This window comes from Alligator sinensis, unplaced genomic scaffold, assembly GCF_000455745.1.
Source record: "Alligator sinensis unplaced genomic scaffold, ASM45574v1 scaffold264_1, whole genome shotgun sequence".
Classification (NCBI taxonomy): domain Eukaryota; kingdom Metazoa; phylum Chordata; order Crocodylia; family Alligatoridae; genus Alligator; species Alligator sinensis.
This window is the reverse complement of record NW_005841831.1, coordinates 2527136-2546537: the sequence shown is the minus strand read 5'-3', so window position 1 is coordinate 2546537 and position 19402 is coordinate 2527136. Positions and strand designations below refer to the sequence as shown.

The 19402-nt window shown below is 46.8% G+C and overlaps 1 protein-coding gene across 1 annotated transcript in view; it reads left to right on the top strand.

Annotated features, from left to right (window-relative positions):
- The first annotated feature begins 3622 nt into the window (after positions 1 to 3622).
- Positions 3623 to 19402, top strand: part of PKD2L1 (polycystin 2 like 1, transient receptor potential cation channel) — a 47527-nt gene continuing 31747 nt past the window's right edge. Inside the window, exons 1-2 of the mRNA XM_025215131.1 lie at positions 3623 to 4138; positions 13705 to 13818. Coding sequence (XP_025070916.1) covers positions 3844 to 4138; positions 13705 to 13818 — 409 coding nt within the window. The 5' untranslated portion in view covers positions 3623 to 3843. The remainder of the gene's footprint in view (positions 4139 to 13704; positions 13819 to 19402) is intronic.

Below are 19402 nucleotides of genomic sequence, written 5' to 3'. Positions count from 1 at the left end.
TCCTCTGCCTGCTCTCCCACCCTGGCAATGGCTGCCCTGCCCGGCCAAGTTCCCAGCACTTGTTAAAAAAAAAAGCCCCGACTCAGTGGGTGCTGCCGGGCGAGGGTTGACCCCTGCAGCCCCCCACTGCCCCACACTGCATGGGGGGCTCTGCACAAGCCCCCCAACCCACCCCCTAGCTCCCCCACGGGTACCCTGCCCGGGCCAGCTCTGGCCTTTTAAGGAAAAAAAGAAAAGAAAAAACCCCTAGAATCACTGCTCCTGCCAGCGGGGGAGATCCCTGTTGCCCTCTGCTGCCCTGCGCCACATGAAGGGCTCTGCACAAGCCCCCAAAGCCCAGAGGCCGCTGCAGGAACCGTGAGTCCTGGGGCTTTTCTCTGCGCCTTTTTTTGTTAAAGGGTCAGAGCTGGCCCAGGCGGGGCACCTGTGGTGGGGCTGGGGGAGTGGGGGGCCAGGAGGGGTCCCCCCATTGTCCTCTCCCGACTCCCCCAGCCCCTCTTCCCCTGCCCTAGTACTTACCATCTCGGAGTCTGCTGCAGCCACCGGGGACTGCACAAACCATCAAAGTGCTCTGAATCTTTTCCAAAGATTTGGAAAGCTTTGAATTGATTTGGGCCTTTACATTGGTCCCCTGATCTGATTCAGATTCGGAGACTCAGCCACCAAATTGGGCCAAATCTCCTCTAAATTGAATCACCACCCGAAGCTTCACACAGCTCTAGTAACAACACATATGTGGGCGTAGATGAATGTGAGACTTTTATGCAAGTGTGTATAAGCCATTAATATTTTAAGATAATATCTTAAGAAAATGTTACTTGTGTTACATATGTTCCTTGAATTATGAATATTCAGTAAACTGTAAAGTTTAAATTGTAAGGTTTCACAGGAAACACTAGACTACACCTTGGACTGACTGGACTAAGGGTTGTGCTGGGGAGGCTGGGTGCTTGATCACTACCCTGAAAGAACTGAACTCCACTAGGAAAAGTAACTAACTCACTGCATGTTACTGCTTTGTGTTATTTCTCAGTAAAGTATGTTTTGATGAAGCAACATACTTGGCTCTCATTTATGGCCTCTGCTCTTACATCACACCTGACTCAGACCAAAGTTTGGGGAGCACTACAGGCTACTGCAACAGGAGCTGAAGAAAACCTCGTGTAGGTGGTGGAGATAGCAGATCTTTTATTCTGTCTGTCAGTCACTCACAGAAGAAAGCTGGTGGTCAATTACCCATTCATTGCAGTCACCCACAGCCAATCAGGAAACCATCCATCCACTACTCACCGTTCCATCTACCTCATCCTGAGGCCAAAGTGTCCCAGACTTCTGCATGTTCCAGGGGAATTTCCCAGGTCAGCGTCACATTCTTATTGACAGGGTGGTCTGGCCCTTTCAGGCACCGCTTTCTGCTTCAAGATGCAACCCTGCTCATTCTAAAAGAGATGTTTATTAAACATGAAGAAACTACAGCCTTTTGACTGCTACAAATTACTGGAAGGGATTGCACACCAGCCTCTGGCTTCTTTACTATTCATTCCATCCAGGAAGAGCACAGACCAATTGCAGATGCTTCCTCAGCCTGACAAAGGATATTTATACCTGAAAGTTTGCAAAGAATTTTTCCAATTATTTGGGTTGGTCTAATAAAAGATATCAGATTTACCCAAAGAACCTTGCTGCCTATGTCCTTAGACCAACACAGCTACAACCTGTACCCCAGAAGGGATTGCAGTATATATGGTTCAAAAACTGGTCTGTAGCCCTTTGAGCTAGGAGAAGACGAAGAACCATGTCCTGTGAAGCTCCAGTGACGACAAATAGACACAAGGACATATAGCTGACAGGATTCTGAAAGGCCTGAGCCAGCCTATTAGAATTGCGTGGACTTAGCACAATAGGGAAACCCTTTTCACCTTTCTGCCTGACAGGGGCCTGAAAAGGATGTTTTCAACAGTGGAGCATATTCTTCATTATTATTATTCCTTATAATTTATAGCCACTTAACATTATTCCATGCCCTGCAAATGCAAGTAACAAATGTTCTCACAATTAGTAACAACATAGGAGCACTTGTATAGATGCCTGACTAGGAGCAAATCTGCTCCCTGGGGGCGGGACATTGCTCCCTGCCCCCAGGAGCTGCCTGCTGCTGGGGTGGGCTCTACCACTGGAGCCCAAGCAGGGACTATGTCCCCCTGACCTGAATCTCCAAGCCTGACCAGAGCTCCAAGCCAACCGCTCTGAGATTGCAATTGGGGAGTGGGAGCTGGGAGAACCCAGTGGGCATGTCTATGCATGCATTTGCTCCAGGATCAGTTTATTTGCAAGTAAACTACTTGTCACTAAATGCTCCTGGGCAGGCATCTACACATGCAGGGATATGGGAGAAGATTTGCTGCTAATGGCAGGAAACTCCTCCATTTTCCTGGGGCCCCGCAATGGGCCCCTGCTGCCACCGTGGGGAGCTCTAGGCTCCCCCCAGGTGCTAGCCCAGGGGGTGGCAGGGAACACCAGTCCAGGACATAGCACCCTGCAGCAGGGAGCTCCTGACCCCAGCTTTCCAATCAGGGGCAGGGGACTTCGAAAGAGCTCCTTGAGCATGGAGCTTGGCAGGGAACAGGCTGGGAGATGAGGATCTCTGAGCTCTGGCCCTGTGACTGTGGAGCTGGTGCTGGGAGATAAGGATCTCCCAGTGCCCTGCTCTCTGATTGCAATCTTGGAGCAGGGAGGGGTTGGAGCTGCCTGCTGGCAGGGCAGGAGGACATAGTCCTCACTCAGGCTCCGGTGATGGAGGCCACCCCAGCAGCAGGCAGCTCCTGGGGGCAGGGAGTAATCTCACACCCTGTGGTGGCCAGTTTATCAGGAGCAGGTTTGCTCCCAGTCAGGCATCTACACAAGTGCTACTGCATTGTTACTAATCCTGGGAGAATTTCCTTCTTGCATTTGCAGATAGCAGATTTACTCATGATTAGTGAGGTTTACACATGCACATGCTTACTGCACAATAGAAGCATGTTTACTGCCAGTAAACTATGCTACTTTTCAGTAAAGCATCTCATGTAGATCCACCCAGTGAGCGTTTCTCCATGGTCTAGCTGTCTACATATACAGTAACTAAAACTAATGACACTGTGACTGCACCAGCTAGTCCCTCTCAGTTCAGTTCCAGGAGGCTTTGTACTCTATCTGTACTCTATGTTAGACCTCTCCTCCTTACCTCAGTCACAGCAGTTTGAATGTTTAAATCTTCCTAGACCTCCAAACACAGCATTTTCCACCTAGCTCAACAAAGTAGACCTGTTCCTCCTGTGCTTCCTCTAGTCTACCCTGTCTTCCATGTGCAAGGTCTAAACCCTCACCTCTGCTTGGAAGCCCAGCCCTTATCACATGGAGATGCACCAGGTGCTGATCTCAGCTGCCTGAAGCTTTAGGTGTTCAATTAAATCCCAACCCCCACCCTCTTTTCAACTCAGGCAGCGAGAGGCAGTCTCCTAGCAGCCTCCTCTCCCCATTGTGGCATTCAGAGCTGTTATCTGTGCTAGGAGGGAGAGACCATCCCTTGGATGTAGCTTCATTCCCAGAAGAATAGAATTTACGTTCATTCTCAACAATGGACTGTGCCACCCTCTGCTGCGTGTCCATAGATGAGTTAGTATAAAAGAGAGAGCGAGAGTCTGCATGAGCCCAGTGCTCAACCTCTCCTGGGCTCCTCGGGCAGAGGGGTTGCTGAGCTCTGACAGGCTCCTAGTCGCTCTTCTCTGCTAGTTTAAAACTGTAGTCTCTGGGCAGTCTGCACCAGGAATTGAATTAGAGCACATCATTCCTCAGTGAATAGTCATGAGCTGCTCCCGGTTAAACAACAGAGCTGAGAGCCACTTCCAAGCCCAAGAGGAGCATGAGCTTGAAGCCGTGGGGAAGAAAGCCTGGGACAATCCGGTTTACAATGGGTCCCCCTCTAGCTCCCTGAAGATCCGAGCCATCTACAACCCCAAGTCCATCCTGGAGAACCCCTATGAGAACATTGATAAGGTGGGCGACTCCCTTCCCTACCCAGAGGAAAGAAAGAAGTCTGAGGAGGTAAAGAAGAGCTCTATCCCCAGATGCTGCTTCTATGTCTTCAGAGGAATCCGAGGTAAGACTCTTTGTCTGGTTAGAATGTACCTGCAAATCTCCTTGAAGAGCAGTGGAGATGGGGTTGGTTCATAGAGAGGTGAGTGATCTAGAGCATCTGTACAGCCTGGAAAACTGCATGTAATCCCACTGAGCATGCATCTAAATTGTCCTTTCCAAAGTCAGCCTGTGGCAGAACCAGGGAGAGAAGCCAGAAGTCCTGATTCCATGCCCCTTGCTCTACCTTTGAAGCTAATCTGCTACCAGTGAGGTAGTCGTTGTTCCCATTTTACAGATGGGGAAACAGAGGCAAGGAAAGCCTAAGGGACATGCTCCCACTGTGAATGTGTGGGATAGAACCAGAAATCCTGATTCCAAGACCTCCCTTATAGTGATAAGACAATATTTCCACCCTAATATGTCTATTCTAGAAGTAGTAGTTATGACAGTTCCCATATTTATATATGTATAGACAGCAAGAAATTTAAAAAGGGGCAACCAAAATATTGGACATTAGGAAGAACTTCTTCACAGTTCGAGTGGCCAGGGTCTGGAACGGGCTCCCAAGGGAGGTGGTGCTCTCCCCTACCCTGGGGGTCTTCAAGAGGAGGTTAGATGAGCATCTAGCTGGGGTCATCTATACCCAGCACTCTTTCCTGCTTATGCAGGGGGTCGGACTCGATGATCTATTGAGGTCCCTTCCGACCCTAACATCTATGAATATAGGACTTTAAGGAGAGAGAAATGAGGAAAAGAACTAAATATGTAGGGTTTTGTTAAAAGACGACAGAAAAGTAGTGTTGTAGTGCTATTTTATCTGTGATGGTCCAGAGAGTAAGTGAGAAGCAGGAATTGTTTGGTGATACCTTTTATTGGACTCTTTAGCTGGGAAAAAATGTTAGATTTGGGGTTTTTTGCACACAAAATGCCTTTCCTCAGGTCTGGGAAAGAAGCAAGTACAGCCTAAGTTAAATATCGGGTAAAACAATTACTTGTTTTACTCCTTTATATGATGAAAAGGGCAAAAAAGTTAACTAAGAAGTATTCAAATGGTGTAGAGGGGAAAGGAATTGTTTAGGCACATACAAGGGAATAAGTCTAAGAGCAACTAGACTGACAGCTAGAAATTAGACTGAATATAAGGATAATGTTCCTGGTCATGAGACTAGCCTCCCAAAGACAGTGGTGAAGTCTCTTTAACTGAGAGAATCAACACAGTTCAGACAAAACATCAGATTTCAGGGAACAGTCTTGAATTGATCATACAACTGAATCTTTGTCTTTTGTCAGTTCTAAATTCTGTGGTGTTCCAGTCACAGATTTTAGTAAGACCTGGTGCAAGTTTACACTCTATAACAAGTGTGTTTGGGGAGATCAGTCCTGTCCTGCACGTATCACATATTAATGGAGTATTTCTTGGCTTCTGTGAAGGGCACGGTCCAACAGCTGGTTTGTCTTCCTGCGGATTTGATGATGATTAGATTGGGTCTTTAGAGTAACTGAAGGCACAACTCGGTAGTAATGCTGAATCACTATAACTGTCCTGGCCAAACAGCCTCGTTACAGCCCAAATGAGGACAGGGAAGGTTATGCTAGTGCAAAGTTAATGTGTTTTAATTCTGAAGCCTGAGTCGTTGTGACATAACTGTACAGTGCCTAGAAATAGGGGGATCAATATTTGCAAAACAAATACCTTTTTCAAATATAACCTCTATTAGATATCACTATCTGCAAGCAGAGAAATGGAAGTGAAAATACCTATCGTACAGCCGCATCCCATTTTCCACAACTAGTGCAAGTGATCCAAAGCCTTGTGAAGTTAATAGAAAAATGTCCGTTGATGGTTTTAATTCAGATCCTTTATATTCTTTTATGCCAGCAATAGCACTCGATGCATTTATAGTCCTTTGAATCTTTGCAGTGCCTTTTAAAGATGTTAGCTAATTCTTACTGCAACTTTGTTCTTAGATGAATAATAACATGTGAGCTCACTGCCTCAGTTTCTCTATATGTACAGTGAAGAGAAAATACTGGTCTCTCACAAAGGCAGAAAAGAACAGAGAGATTCATGGTCACAGCTGGGACTGGAAGTAGCCAGTTAGTATTTCTCATTAGATGGATTATGACCAGCTCTTGGGGGGCCATTTGTGCAGAGCACTGTAATGAAGTGAGTGTTTTTTTTCTTTTAGCATTACAAATTTGGGCTAAAATTGCAAGTCCCTTGCTTGCATTGGTAAGCAGCTGCTCACTGAAATAGTCTCAATGACTCATGCAAGTAACTGGTTACCAATGGGAGTAAGGGAAATATGATCCAACCCTTTGCATATACACTACATTGTGTAGAGTCTCTCATTTCCCTTAAAGCCATTACAGAGAAAGCCAGCATTTCTCCAGTTCTTGGATCCCCTTCTAATCCCATCGCTTTAAAGATACTAAAGTTTGTGGAGGGCACTTATTACCGGAGAAAAATAGTAGAATGTAATTGTCAAAAGAGCAGTATCACCAGCTTTCCAATCCACAAAGATGTTCAAATGAGAAATGCCTGGTTTGGGAGCATTTTCACGCATTGTCTAAGCAATAGATGAAAATAGAAACTTATCCTAGGTTTTAAAATTGGTGGAGAGTCCCTGCTGCAGGGGGATCAACCACAGTCGGTGCAAACAAAGCGTGTGAAACCGACTGTTCCTGGAGGAGCAGAAGGATCTAGAGATTAAGGCATTGGCCTGAGACTTCAAAAGTCTGGGTTGTTTTCTTGCTCCACAGTAGATTTCGTGTGTGACCCAAGGCACACTTAGTCCTAAATCTTTAATTTTTTGTAGTTCTCTAGTCCTCCTGAAATTGTCTTTCTGTGCCTCAGTCCCCATTTGGGGATAGAGGATAAGGAGCTTCATTAGAAGATGGTGAGGCAGATGGATCCTGTGGTGATGAGGGTCCTATTAGTACCTTAGCTAGATGCATAGGTTGCTGTGGAGGGATTTCTAGCAAATCTCCAGGCATTAGACATTTGATGAAACCCGGGTTTGCTGTCACCATTGTTTTGAAGCCCCTTTTTCTGGGCCATGCCCTCATCTCATGCAAATCAGATTAGTTTCACTGACTTCATGGACAGTTCATGCACATCTGTGGTGCTGGCCCTCTGCTTTTACTCCCCGCCTTCCTCCTTCTATGACACTTCCATCCCTCTTCCCCTTCATGTTTCCCCACCTGATCTGCCTATCTCTTATGTGTTAAACTAACACAATTTTATTGGTCTTATTTGTAAGTGAAACTATTATCCTTTTCCCCACCTATACACACCAGAATGTACATCCTTCTGCCAGCTCTTCTCCACTATTTAACCGTAGAACAGGTTTTCACTACAGCTGCTGCTTTTGGAAGACGTGGCACACAGTGCTGGTGTGTTTGGTACCATGGTTTGCAGATACATCGTTGCTTTGCTCTATCAAATGTAAATGGAGCTATTCATCTTGCCCTGGGTATATGGAAGTGGAGCTTATTCTCCCATTTTATGGTCTACCTAGGAGACTGCAAGCCAGATCCCCAGCTGGATTACACTAGTGCAGCTCCATTGACATTGGTGCTAATGCATGGCAGCTGAAGAGCTGGCTCTAGAACTCTGCCTTATGTCCATGACTGATACAGTCTTCCTCCTCAGGCCCCTCATAGTGTCTCTCAGCTTGTGCATCCGCATATGCCTATAGACTTTCTTTCTTTCCCCATGTTACTGGCTTACATTCTTATTAGCCTCATTGGGTCAGCAGCAGTAAATCATGATACTGTTATTGAAGTTAATGGAGATATCCCAGATTACATCTGCTGAGGATCTGGTGTTTTGGGTGAGGGTTGTGCAGACAGTTAATATCCTTCCTCTTTCTGCTATGCCATTCTTATGCCCTGAGGCACTGAGACAGCTACAGCTCATACAGGAGCTTTCAGTGCTGATTTGCTTATTAGGTAAAATAGGTTTATTGATAGTAGGTCAAAGTGCTTCCCTCCCCATTTCTCCAAGAACCAAGAAGATGTATCACCATCCCTTGTAGACCCAGGGGCTCCAGGACCAGAATGCTGGCCTCCCACATGGCACAGGGCAAATGCTCTCTAACTTCTGCTGGCCACTCACACAACTTGTAATACTCTTAGCATTACCTGTATTAACCCCTCAGTCTCATTCATCCAAAGATTTCATACTGCTTCCTGATGATCAGTGGTTAAGCTCTGCCTCCTTGTGAAGAGTAGTTAAGGCATATGTAGATATATGGGACTGATATACAGGAGTTGATCCAGACTCCAGCCTGGGGACACAGGGGCCTCGTTCTAGCTTACTTGGAACAATTGGCAGTGAAAAGATGTACTGTATCAAGCCATGTGGTCCTTGCACCAACCCACATTGATTTCTGGGGCTGTTTCTCTTGAGTTAGACTGGTACCAACCATGATGTTCTTGCACAGATCTTTGGATGTAAATTTGCATGCTTACATTTGTAAATTCAGCCTTTCCTGCCGCTCACTGGCAATGTAGCCAAGTGGTCTAATGTCTTGAGTTTTCAGAGCAGAAGTAGACTGCAATTCAATATCAGGCCAGACCAGCATAACTGTACATCAGTGCAGCCAGGGAAAGCTTGATAGTGAGATGGGTTCCCCCTGCAAAATAGAAATTCATATTTTTAACCCTTGGTTGACTGAGAGCTACTTCTTGTATTGCTATTGCATTTAGCAGCATCACTGCTGGGAGCTGTACAATTGCACAGAAAAAGACATCTTGAACCCAGAAAAGCTTATGGGCTGAATAGATAAAGGGAGTGTTATTATCTCCATTTGTTCATTTAAAAACGGAGGTAGAGTGACATGACCACAGTCGCACAGAAAGTCTGGCAGAGAGGAGAAAAGACCCTTCTTTGATGACTTAACTACACAATCATCATTCCTCCTAAAAGCTGAGGTGTTCTTCACAGACAGGGATATACTTAATACAGGTGTGACATCTTCCTCCAGGTTGGGATTTGAATTCCATCCCTTCCTCTGTCCACAAAGCTCAGGGAGATTCAGAGGTTAGAGCTTGTTTTAAAGGTTTGCATGAGGTGCATACAAGCCAAAGGAAGCATGAGGGGAAGTCGGCTGATTTCAAGGGGTAACAACCAGATGTCTGGGCAGATATCCTGAACAGCATGAGAAGATAGTTCAGACTCTGCTCTATTTTGCTCAGGTGCCAAGGAACAGGAGGGGGTGAAAGTCCATTGTTAAGCATCTTGGCTCAGTGGTACTGTCAGAGAGCACTCAGGGGGCTCCGCCTTTGATCAGCTTTGATATCTGTTGCAAGGAGGTGGAGCTGTGTCCATCACTCTAGCTCTTCCGCAGGTGGATGTGTGGGTGGTGCCAGATTGGACCATAGGAAAGGAGCAAAAACCATTATGATTATTGATGAGGCTTAAGCCTTTCAGCTTTCAAGTGGAAGTTTTTGTGAGTGTTAGCTATTCAACAGGGTATGCATTTGAGTGATCACATAAAGAAGCCATTAGAGAGAGCACAAATGAGTGCTTTAATGGTGTTGGGCAGTTCATCAACACTGATATGTCAAGGTCCTTTAAGCAAAAGGCCCTTTCTCCTTGATCAGGCATCAGGTGACACTAACGGAGCTGCTTCTACCCAGTAAAGTGCAGCAGAGCTTAAGATGCAGAACTAGATTCTAGGGCTAGATCCTCATCTAGGGAAACTGGCACACCAACTTCAAAGACAAGATCTGCAACAATTTACATCTTCTAAGAGAATCTGAATGTGAACACCCCCTATTATTAAGGTAGGATCATATCCTACAAGAGTTCAGCAGTGGTTCTGCTATATTTTTGTTGTAGGTGTAGTTAGAAGTATATAGAAAAGAACAAGATATTCATGTAACATTAGCATCAGATACAGCTCAGTTTTCAGTGGAGCCTCCACATGGCTGGGTTGGGGTGAGCTGTGAGCAGGCCCTGAGCTGCGGGGGGCTGGCTCCAAGCTGAGGTAGCACCCGGCCTGCTAGCAGCCCAGCCAGGTGGCCCCTGGTGTACTGCCACTGCAGGGGGAAGGACCGGGGCCCCCAGCAGCTCAGATGCCGCTGACAGCTCACCCCCTGGCTGCAGTCAGGCTCCACTGGGGAAGAAAAAAAAAAAAGGATTGGGCCTCTTGCCACCTTTTTTCACCTCTAAGAGGACTTCCAGCACCCCATACATTGTCCCCACCACCTTCCCAAAACCTGGAAATGGGCCGGCTGCCCCTGGGACAGTGTGGGAAGGCATCAGAAGGGCAGCTGGGTTTGGTGGCAGCTGGAGAAGGTGGTGGGGACGGAACACGGGGTGCTGGAAGCCCAGGTGGGCTTGAGGATGGATGTACTACTGCAATTTGTTAGAAACCAAATAAAATACATTGGGATACATTTTAGTTTGCTACCTAACAGTTGTTTGCATTGCAATATGCTGCCTTACATGTATAGTGTGATGAAATTAAAATCACAGTACATCGCCTCACATGTAATGTGCAACACAATTAAACCACTGTAAAAGGGTAATTAAACCTCTAAAAAGGACAATTTTGTCATGTGCCCATAGTGAGGGAGTGTATTGCTATGGCGATGTAGTTGTGGCATCATGGTTTGTGCCCACCAATGCTCTGTCGCCATAGCACATTGCTAGGATGACGTAGCGTCTCGAGTAGACACAATCTTTGCGTCTTTTTCTTCCTTCCTTAATTTAGGGCATTTTAAAAACAAAACATTTATGAACATGTCAGAAAAACATATCGGCATTTCTAAAAAAAACAAAACAGGTCATTTTAGAAACTCTTAAAATGTTTTGAAATTTTCCACTTTCTCTTCCTCTTTTTTCCCTCCCAACTGAAACTATTGACCAAATCCAACTAAAATTCACAAATAACTTCAGTGTCACCAAAATTACATTTTTGGTAGCCAATTTACTATTCGTTGATACATTTTACCCAGCTGGAATCTGCAGAGTCAAGTAGGTGCCACCTTCCCACTTTGCAAGTCATCTTCACATACAAAGGAAATCTTGTGCAAGGCTAACATGATGTGGGGCTTTTTGTGCTCAGACTGTATGAGTTTGGTGCCTCTCTGCTAAATTCCTAGCTGTGAGCTGGCCATTGAAGAGAGAGAATATTCTCCTGGTGTCTATGCTTGGACCTGTTGGCAAGGCAGGAGACATGGGGAAAGTGTAGTTGGAGCTAGGGGCAGGAGAGAGGGATTGTGGGAGATTTATGAAGAATAGAGAAGTAGGATTGTAAGGTTGGAGAGTGGTCTTTAGGTGGCTGATCATGAGGGCAGGACAGGGAGATTTGTGGTTTCAGAATGAAGAGCAGGAGAACTACTGACAGGGCTAATGGTGTGTCACCAGGGCTAGGGACAGAAGTTACACATACACCAGTTTAAGTGATCAGAAACTGGTTGAAACCTGTAACAGAATAGAAGTTCAGTGGACATAAGCCAGTTTCAAACTGGCTGAAACTGATTTAAGATAAACCTGGTTGAATGTAGTATCAAACTTAACTGATTTAGGTCAAACTGGTTTATGGAACTTCTGTCCCAGACCCCTTCCTGGTTTAAGTTAAATCACAGTGCCCCAGCACCCCAGCATTTTGCAGCCCTGGGCTGGGCTGTGCTGCCAGAAAGCAGGGCTGGCGCCCCTCTGCTTCCTAGCTGGAGCAGTGAAAGCTGGCTCACTGGCCTCCCTGGCTGGCTCACTGGCCCTATGACAGGAGGCCATCTTGAGGCTGATCACAACATCAGCCTGCCCACTTGTCTAGGGCAGTCTGCCCTGTCTCACCTGCCACGCCCTGATATATCAAAATAGATGGAAAAATGCAGGAGGCTACCCATTTAATTGCCCTGATGCCAAGAGCAAAATGCATGGCTTTGAACTTTCCCTTATACCGTGTCCCATGCCTCACAGACAGCATCCAAAACCACCTCTGACTCCCCCGGACCCTTAGCTGGGCCACACTCAGCCTCCAGCCCACATTTGGCCTCAGGGTCTTCAGACATACCTTGGCCTCTCTGCCCCCCTCACTAGGGCCACTACTCTGGCCAGCCTATGCACAGTCTTTCAGGCCCCCACAGACCTTACTCTGCGCAGCCTCCGGCTTTCTGTCCCACACTGGGCTGAACTTGGCCTCTGGCTCCTCTCTGGGCCAGTACTCTACCCTTCACTGGGGCCACTGCTCTGCCCCTCACGGGGGTCCTGGAAACTTTATGCCCCTTTGGCCTCAGGGCCAAACATCCCTGGGCCCCTAACTCGGCCTACAGCCCATTCAGGCTTCAGGTGTCTGTCGACGTGCCTGGACCCTGCCTCAGGCCTCTTCAATGTGCCTGGGCCCTGTGCTTTTTCTGTCAGGGTGTGCTCTCCTAGCCTTTCCCCTCCATGGGGTACCCACAAGGCAGCAGGGGCTGAGGCTTTCTGGCACCCCATCATCACCTTTCACTGGGGAAGCACAGGCATGGCATTTCCTGGAGACTGCCCCACCATAGGTAGCCCCACCACACCATCCAACCACAGCAGGATGTAGTTTCAGGTCATGCCCCAGGACCAGGAACCTCCTCCATCCCCATAGTTCCTACCCTGACCACCAGGTGCTCTGGGAGCTGCAATCTGCAGGCTGAGTGATGTTGCTCCTCTGGCTCCCCGGGTGTAACTGCCAGCACAGCTCAGCTCCTAGTGCCTGGGCTTATACTGACACTGCCAATTACTCCTCCAATCCAGTGGCCCCCTCACGGTCATGTAGCAGCCTAATTGCACCTAACCACACCTATCAGCTGTACCACAGCTTGTTCAAGCCCCTTAAAGTGGTGGGCACAAAACGTGCCTTACCATATCCCCCTTCCCCCGGCAAACCCTGGCTGGGGTCTGGGGCCAAGGAGGGGGGTTAAAATCCCCTTTCTCTGATCACAGAGCTGCCATGCCCTGCTCTGCTTACTTACTGCTGGCTGCAACTGTGGACTACAAATCCCAAAGGTACCTGGAAGCAGGAAGAGGAAGTGATAAGCAACTCTACAGAGTCTTGCTACTGTGATTCTGGACTCCAACTCCAAGTAACCTAAGGGGCAGCAGGAAGAGGAAGTGAACACACAGCTCACACTGGCTACATGCCACACAGCCATGTTCTAGCACCCCCGTGCTTCTGGGTTGAGCCATTGGAGGCATGTGGCTGCATTTCCTGAATCAGAAGTGAATGTCTGTTCATTTGCTTATTGGTTCAATCTTTGCAGCTTAGATTAACCTGCAAAGACTGAATCAATTCAGCTTCAGGCTTTTTGACTATCTATACTTAGCAACTGGCTAGAAGAACTGAGAATGGGCTGGGAAGAGGTGGTGACTGAATAGATATAGTCCCTCTGGAGATGGGATGAGCCATGATGTCCATGTGGGCTGGAGAAGCTTGTCCAGTGAGCCCATTATGGTTGTTAGCAGGCTTTCTGCCTCAGATGCTTAGCACTAAAAACACAATTCTCCACTGGGTTGAGATAAGTGTTACCCCATCCACTATCATCTGTAATAGAGTCCTAAGGTCTTTCAAAATTCACGTGTCTTTTTTTTACACCAAACAGGGCTTTGGGGTACAACCTTGACTGAAAATACAGCTGAAAACAGAGAGCTTTATGTAAAGACCACCCTGCGAGAGTTGTTGGTTTATATTGTGTTCCTGGTGGACATCTGTTTATGTAAGTCCAGATATCTCAGTGGTGGTGGTGGTGGAGAATGTCTGTGTGTGACTCTTTGTGTGTGTGTGCACGTGTGTGTCCATGCGCGCATGTGTGTACACATGTGCATGTGTGTATTTTAGAGGATTTATGTTTTTTACAACTTGGCTCTGACCTATGCATTAGTATCATAAACATCCACCCAAAGCACTGACAGGGCATTTAAAAAAAATAAATCAGTAAAGTATTTAAATCATATGGAGCTGGAGAGAGAAACAGCTAAGATGGAATATTGGATTTTGGTACTAATTAGAATTTGTTACCATTTTTTTTCATGCAACTTTTCTCATGAAAAGTGGTTTTTGGAGCAGCATAAAAATATTTGCACAAATTAATATTTTTCCAGGTTTTTCCTTTAAAAAAAATCCGTTGGTAGAGAAAGTCCAAAATATTTTGAGGTTGAAGCTTCAGGTTTTCCCCTGAACTATCAAAAAATATTCATGGTAAATGTGAGGGGCAGGGAGCAGGGGTGGGGTGGGGAGGGAGAAAAATGTTCAAAATTTACCATAGATGGAAAAAATGGGGTTTTTCTGAGTGGTTTTAGCAGTTCACTGCACACCCATCACTTCTCCCATTTAAGACTCTCAAGTCCCTTTGCAACCAATTAAGTGACCCTTTTCAGCTCTCTGTAAAGACACTATTCCATCCACTTAATAAATGTAAACAGTTAAGGTCTGATTCTCAGAAATTCTGCACACCCACAACTCGGCTAACTTCACCGGGAGCAGCTGTTCCACCACTGAAAATCAGGCTCTAAGGCTAAAAGCAGACATTGCATTTCTCCTAGAAAACCTGGAATCCTATGCTAGAAATAGATGTCAATGAATGAAGCAGAGATCAGCCATGCTGCAATGTGTCATGGCACAGCTGATCCACTTGACTAGGCAGAACAAGTGTTGCTCCTTGATGGTGTGGGACACCCTTTTGATGGCGTGGGACAAAAGACAATGTAATCTCCCACCGTGCATTGGAAAAGACACAGAGGAGATCTTACTGCAATACAAAAAACCCTGGGAAGTGCTCCTAGAAGTCCTAGCAGTACATAGGGGTGAGTGCAACACCAGTAAGGATGCCAGAACTTGGGTAGTGTTGTGCAGTGTGACTGCTCCTGCCTGGATTAGCCTAACTTGGTGCTTAAATCCAGTGGAACTCTTAGCAAAGGGGGGCACTCAGCCTTTCTGTGATCATTATAAAGTGACTGCTGCTAAGATCACTTGGCATCTGCTACTTTGAAGTAGTGCTTCTGAAAATTTAACATAGGCTCTGGCCATTAGCTCCCGGTCAATGGTGTTTCTCCTCAGCTTGGCAGCTTGAAGTTCTGTTACATCTCTGCATGTAAACAGCCAAGGTTTTCAAATGCAGCTCTCAAAACTTCCTGGAGTAGGAGATGCATTGTTCAAATGTGACACTTCTCCTTTAAATCTTGGTGAGCCATGCTCAAAGGGTGACTGGCATTATAACGTGAGTGGCAGCTCACATTGTCACCCGGGCGTGGATTTAATGCAGCTCTGTACCAAATACTAATGCACTTTGTGTGGGCAGAACAATTGCTGTTTGTTTTGGGAAGACTCATTGTTATCTCAAAGAAGCACCTGTGGCATTGCCTGGCTTGATGGATTATATTTCATACACCCAGTGGCAGAAGAGATACAAAGATGATACTAACCTGCGTAGTTATCACACAGACCCAGGGGAATGGAATCCCAATCGGTCTTCAGATGTGACTGAGTCACACATGTGTCCTGGTCTGTACAATATTGTTTTTGAAAGTTGACTGCTTTTTCAGGAAGCCCTTTCATTAGAAGGACAGGTCAAGGCATTCATAGTGATGGATTATGTAGTGGGGGATGTACTGGGGAATGCATGTTAATTGTTTCAATCAGCACCTGCTCAGAGGTCAGGATCTTTGTTGAGTGAAAACTTATCTAAAACTGTGGTTGGGAGATCGCAACATCTGTAATCTCCCAGCTGCAGGGGTACATGGGACCCCCCATGGCTGGAAGCCCTGTCAGCTGGAAGCTGCTAGGCCAGGGGGTGCACATGTGCCCTCCTAGCTGGAAGCTCCAATCAGGTAACAGGGCTCCCAGCAAAGGGGGCCCCTGGCTACACCTTCAAATAATGATGTGATAGGGGGCGGCTACAAAGTTATTACACATTTAGTGGGATAACTTTGTAACTTATTCCTCTTTTTATCACGCCATTTATTTACTAAATGTGTGCCCAGGTGGCCACTTAAGGCATGATTAACTGGTATATCATGCCTTAAGTATAATGTGTACGTGGGACCTAGATGGCAGATGAGCTGGTTTCACTCCAGAGTGACTGTGACACACACCAGAGCAGGGCTTGCAACCTTTGGCCCTGGACTGGATCCAGCCTGCAAAGAAGTTGGATCTGGCCCAGGAAGGTCCAAGCTGACCTGGGGCTGTACAGAGGATGAGGCAGCATACAGCTGTGCTGAGCCACCCATCCCCTCCACAGCCTCCTCCTCATCAGCCCATCTTGATGCTCTCTCCTGCTGGTGATTCCCTTCACTGCAGAGAAACCAGGTATCTGTGACATGATAAACAGAGCAGTTGGAGCTTTTGTTGGAGGGTGTGGAAGGTGACAGGGAGGGGGAAGCAAGCTCCAGCCTGAGACAGCAAAATGTTGCTAACATCTGTACTAGAATAACTCTCTCTAGTGCAGATTTACTGGAGAGCAATATTTCCTATGGAGACAGTGCTGTGCATTGTGTCTGTTCTACTTTTGCTTTGGAGTAAATTGAGAATACCCCAGAGTTAACAATTTCTGTGTCTGTCCATGAAATCAGTGGTCTATGTGGGAAGGTGGTCTATGTTTTTAAGTTTTCATAGAAAGTCTGTTGTGTCTTGGACAAAACTCACTCTTTAGGTGACAAGAGGTTTTAGGAGTGATTCAATAAAACCTGATAAATCACCCAAACTTAAAAACATAGACCACTTTCCCAGCAACACCCCCCTAGTCACCATGGATGTTAGCAGCTTATATGTCAACATCCCACACCAGGATGGCATCCAAACCTGCCTTATGTACCTACAAGAGCAAGATGACAGCTCAGAGTACAGACCCAAAGATATTACTGACCGTATACATTTCATCTAAAAGGACTAAAAAGGGGGCATACAACCAGTGAAAGGGAGGAACTATCACCAAGGAGGAGTACTCCTCCCCGGCCCGGGAGTGTAGGAGGGCTATTAGGAAAGCCAAGGCAGAGCTGGAACTCAGGCTAGTGTCCAGGATTAAGGACAACAAAAAGTCCTTTTTCAAGTACACTGGGGGCAAGAAGAGGGCACCAGGCAATGTAGGGCCCCTGCAAGACACAAACAGTAATCTGGTGGCCACGCCAGACAAGAAAACTGATCTTTTTAACAGTTTCTTTGCCTCTGTTTTCCTGAACAGAAACCGGGATATCCCACCTACCAGAGGTAGGGACAATCTTAGGAATAGCTCTATCAAGCCTTTAGTCAGTGCAGATGTAGTTAGGGATCTTCTGGAAGGGCTAGACACTTTTAAATCTGCAGGTCCAGATGCCTTCCACCCAAGGGTGTTGAGGGAGCTGGCAGGGGTCATCGCAGAGCCTTTGGCCCAGCTGTATGAGCATTTGTGGTCATCTGGCCAGGTGCCAGGGGATTGGAAACTGGCTAATGTGGTCCCTATTTTTAAGGAGAGGAAGGAGGACCCAAGTAATTATAGGCCTGTAAGCCTCACCTCGGTGCTTGGGAACCTCTTGGAGAGGATCATCAAGGAGCACATCTGTGGGGGGCCAGCAGGGGAGATCATGCTCAGGGGCAATCAGCATGGGTTCACCAAAGGCAGGTCCTGCCAGACCAACCTGATTGCCTTTTACGACCAAGTAACTAAATCCTTGGATGATGGTGTCACTGTGGACATAGTCTTTCTAAACTTTAAGAAGGCCTTTGACACTGTCTCTCACCCCATCCTCATCAATAAATTGACTGCGGCATTGATGCCTGCACAGTTGGATGGGTAAAAAATTGGCTGATGGGGTGCACCCAGAGAGTAGTGGTAGATGGGTTGTACTCAGCCTGGTGAGATGTGAGCAATGGGGTACCCCAGGGCTCGGTCCTCAGGCCCGCACTGTTTAACATCTTCATCAGTGACTTGGACGAGGGGGTGGAAAACACGCTGTCCAAGTTTGCTGATGACACTAAGATGTGGGGCAAGGTGGACACACTTGAAGGGAGAGAGAGGCTGCAACTAGATTTAGACAGACTACAAAAGTGGGCAGACGAGACTAGGATGGGGTTCAGCGTAGACAAATGCAGGGTGCTGCACCTTGGGAGAAGGAACCCAAAGCATACATACAGGCTGGGGAGTTCTCCTCTTGAAAGCACAGAGGTGGAAAGGGATCTCAGAGTCATCATTGACTCCAAGATGAACATCAGCCCCCAATGCCAGACTGCAGCCAGCAAGGCCAGCCATACCTTGTCATGCATCCAAAGGTGCATCTAAAGCCAGTCCAGAGAAGTGATGCTCCCCCTCTATGCGACTTTGGTCAGGCCGCAGTTGGAGTACTGCATCCAGTACTGGACACAGCGCTTCAGGAGGTCTCTTCTACCTTTTGGGCCCTCGGCGCCTCCCCCACTAATCTCCTAAGTTCGTTGAAGTTGGCCCTTCTGAAGTCAGGGGCTTTAGTCTTGGTATAAGCCCTCAACACCCTGCGCTGGATGGTGAATTCTCCTTCCCTGCCTGTGGCAGGGGGTCAGGCTAGATGATCTGTTCAGGTCCCTCCTGACCCTAGCTACTATGAAACTACCCTCACACACAACTTCACTTTCAATAACCAACACTTCCTCCAGACCATGGGCACAACTATGGGCACCAAAATGGCCCCAAAGTATGCCAAACTTTGAGTCACCTGTCAAAAGAATTCCTCAAGGACTGCACCATCAACCCCTTGCTATACTTCAGATATATCAATGACATCTTCATCATGTGGACTGAAAATCTGCAATCTCTGAGTTGCATCAGAAATTCAACAATTATCACCCCCGCATCAGACTTTCTCTTGAATACTCCAGCACCAACATCTCCTTTTTAGACATGATGATCATTATCCAGAATGGTAAAATGCAGACCATGATATACAAGAAACCCATGGACCAACATAAATAACTGCAGAGAACCAGCAAACACCTGAAACACACCGAGAAAGCTGTAATATACAGCCAAGCCCTCAGATACCACCACATTTGAACTGAGAAAAGTGCCTGTGATTGTCACCTCACAAATCTCAAAAAGGCTTTCACTCAACAAGGGCACTCCTCCAGAGAGAGAGATCACACTTTTGAAAGAGCCACCCAGATACCACGTGAAGAATTGCTACAGTACAGAAGGAAATCCCCCATGAATTGCACACCACTGGTTATGACATATTATCTTCCCTGGAATCTCAAGCAATTGCAACCCATACTAGATTCATAGATGTTAGGGTCGGAAGGGACCTCAATAGATCATCGAGTCCGACCACCTGCATAGGCAGGAAAGAGGGCCGGGGCTAGAT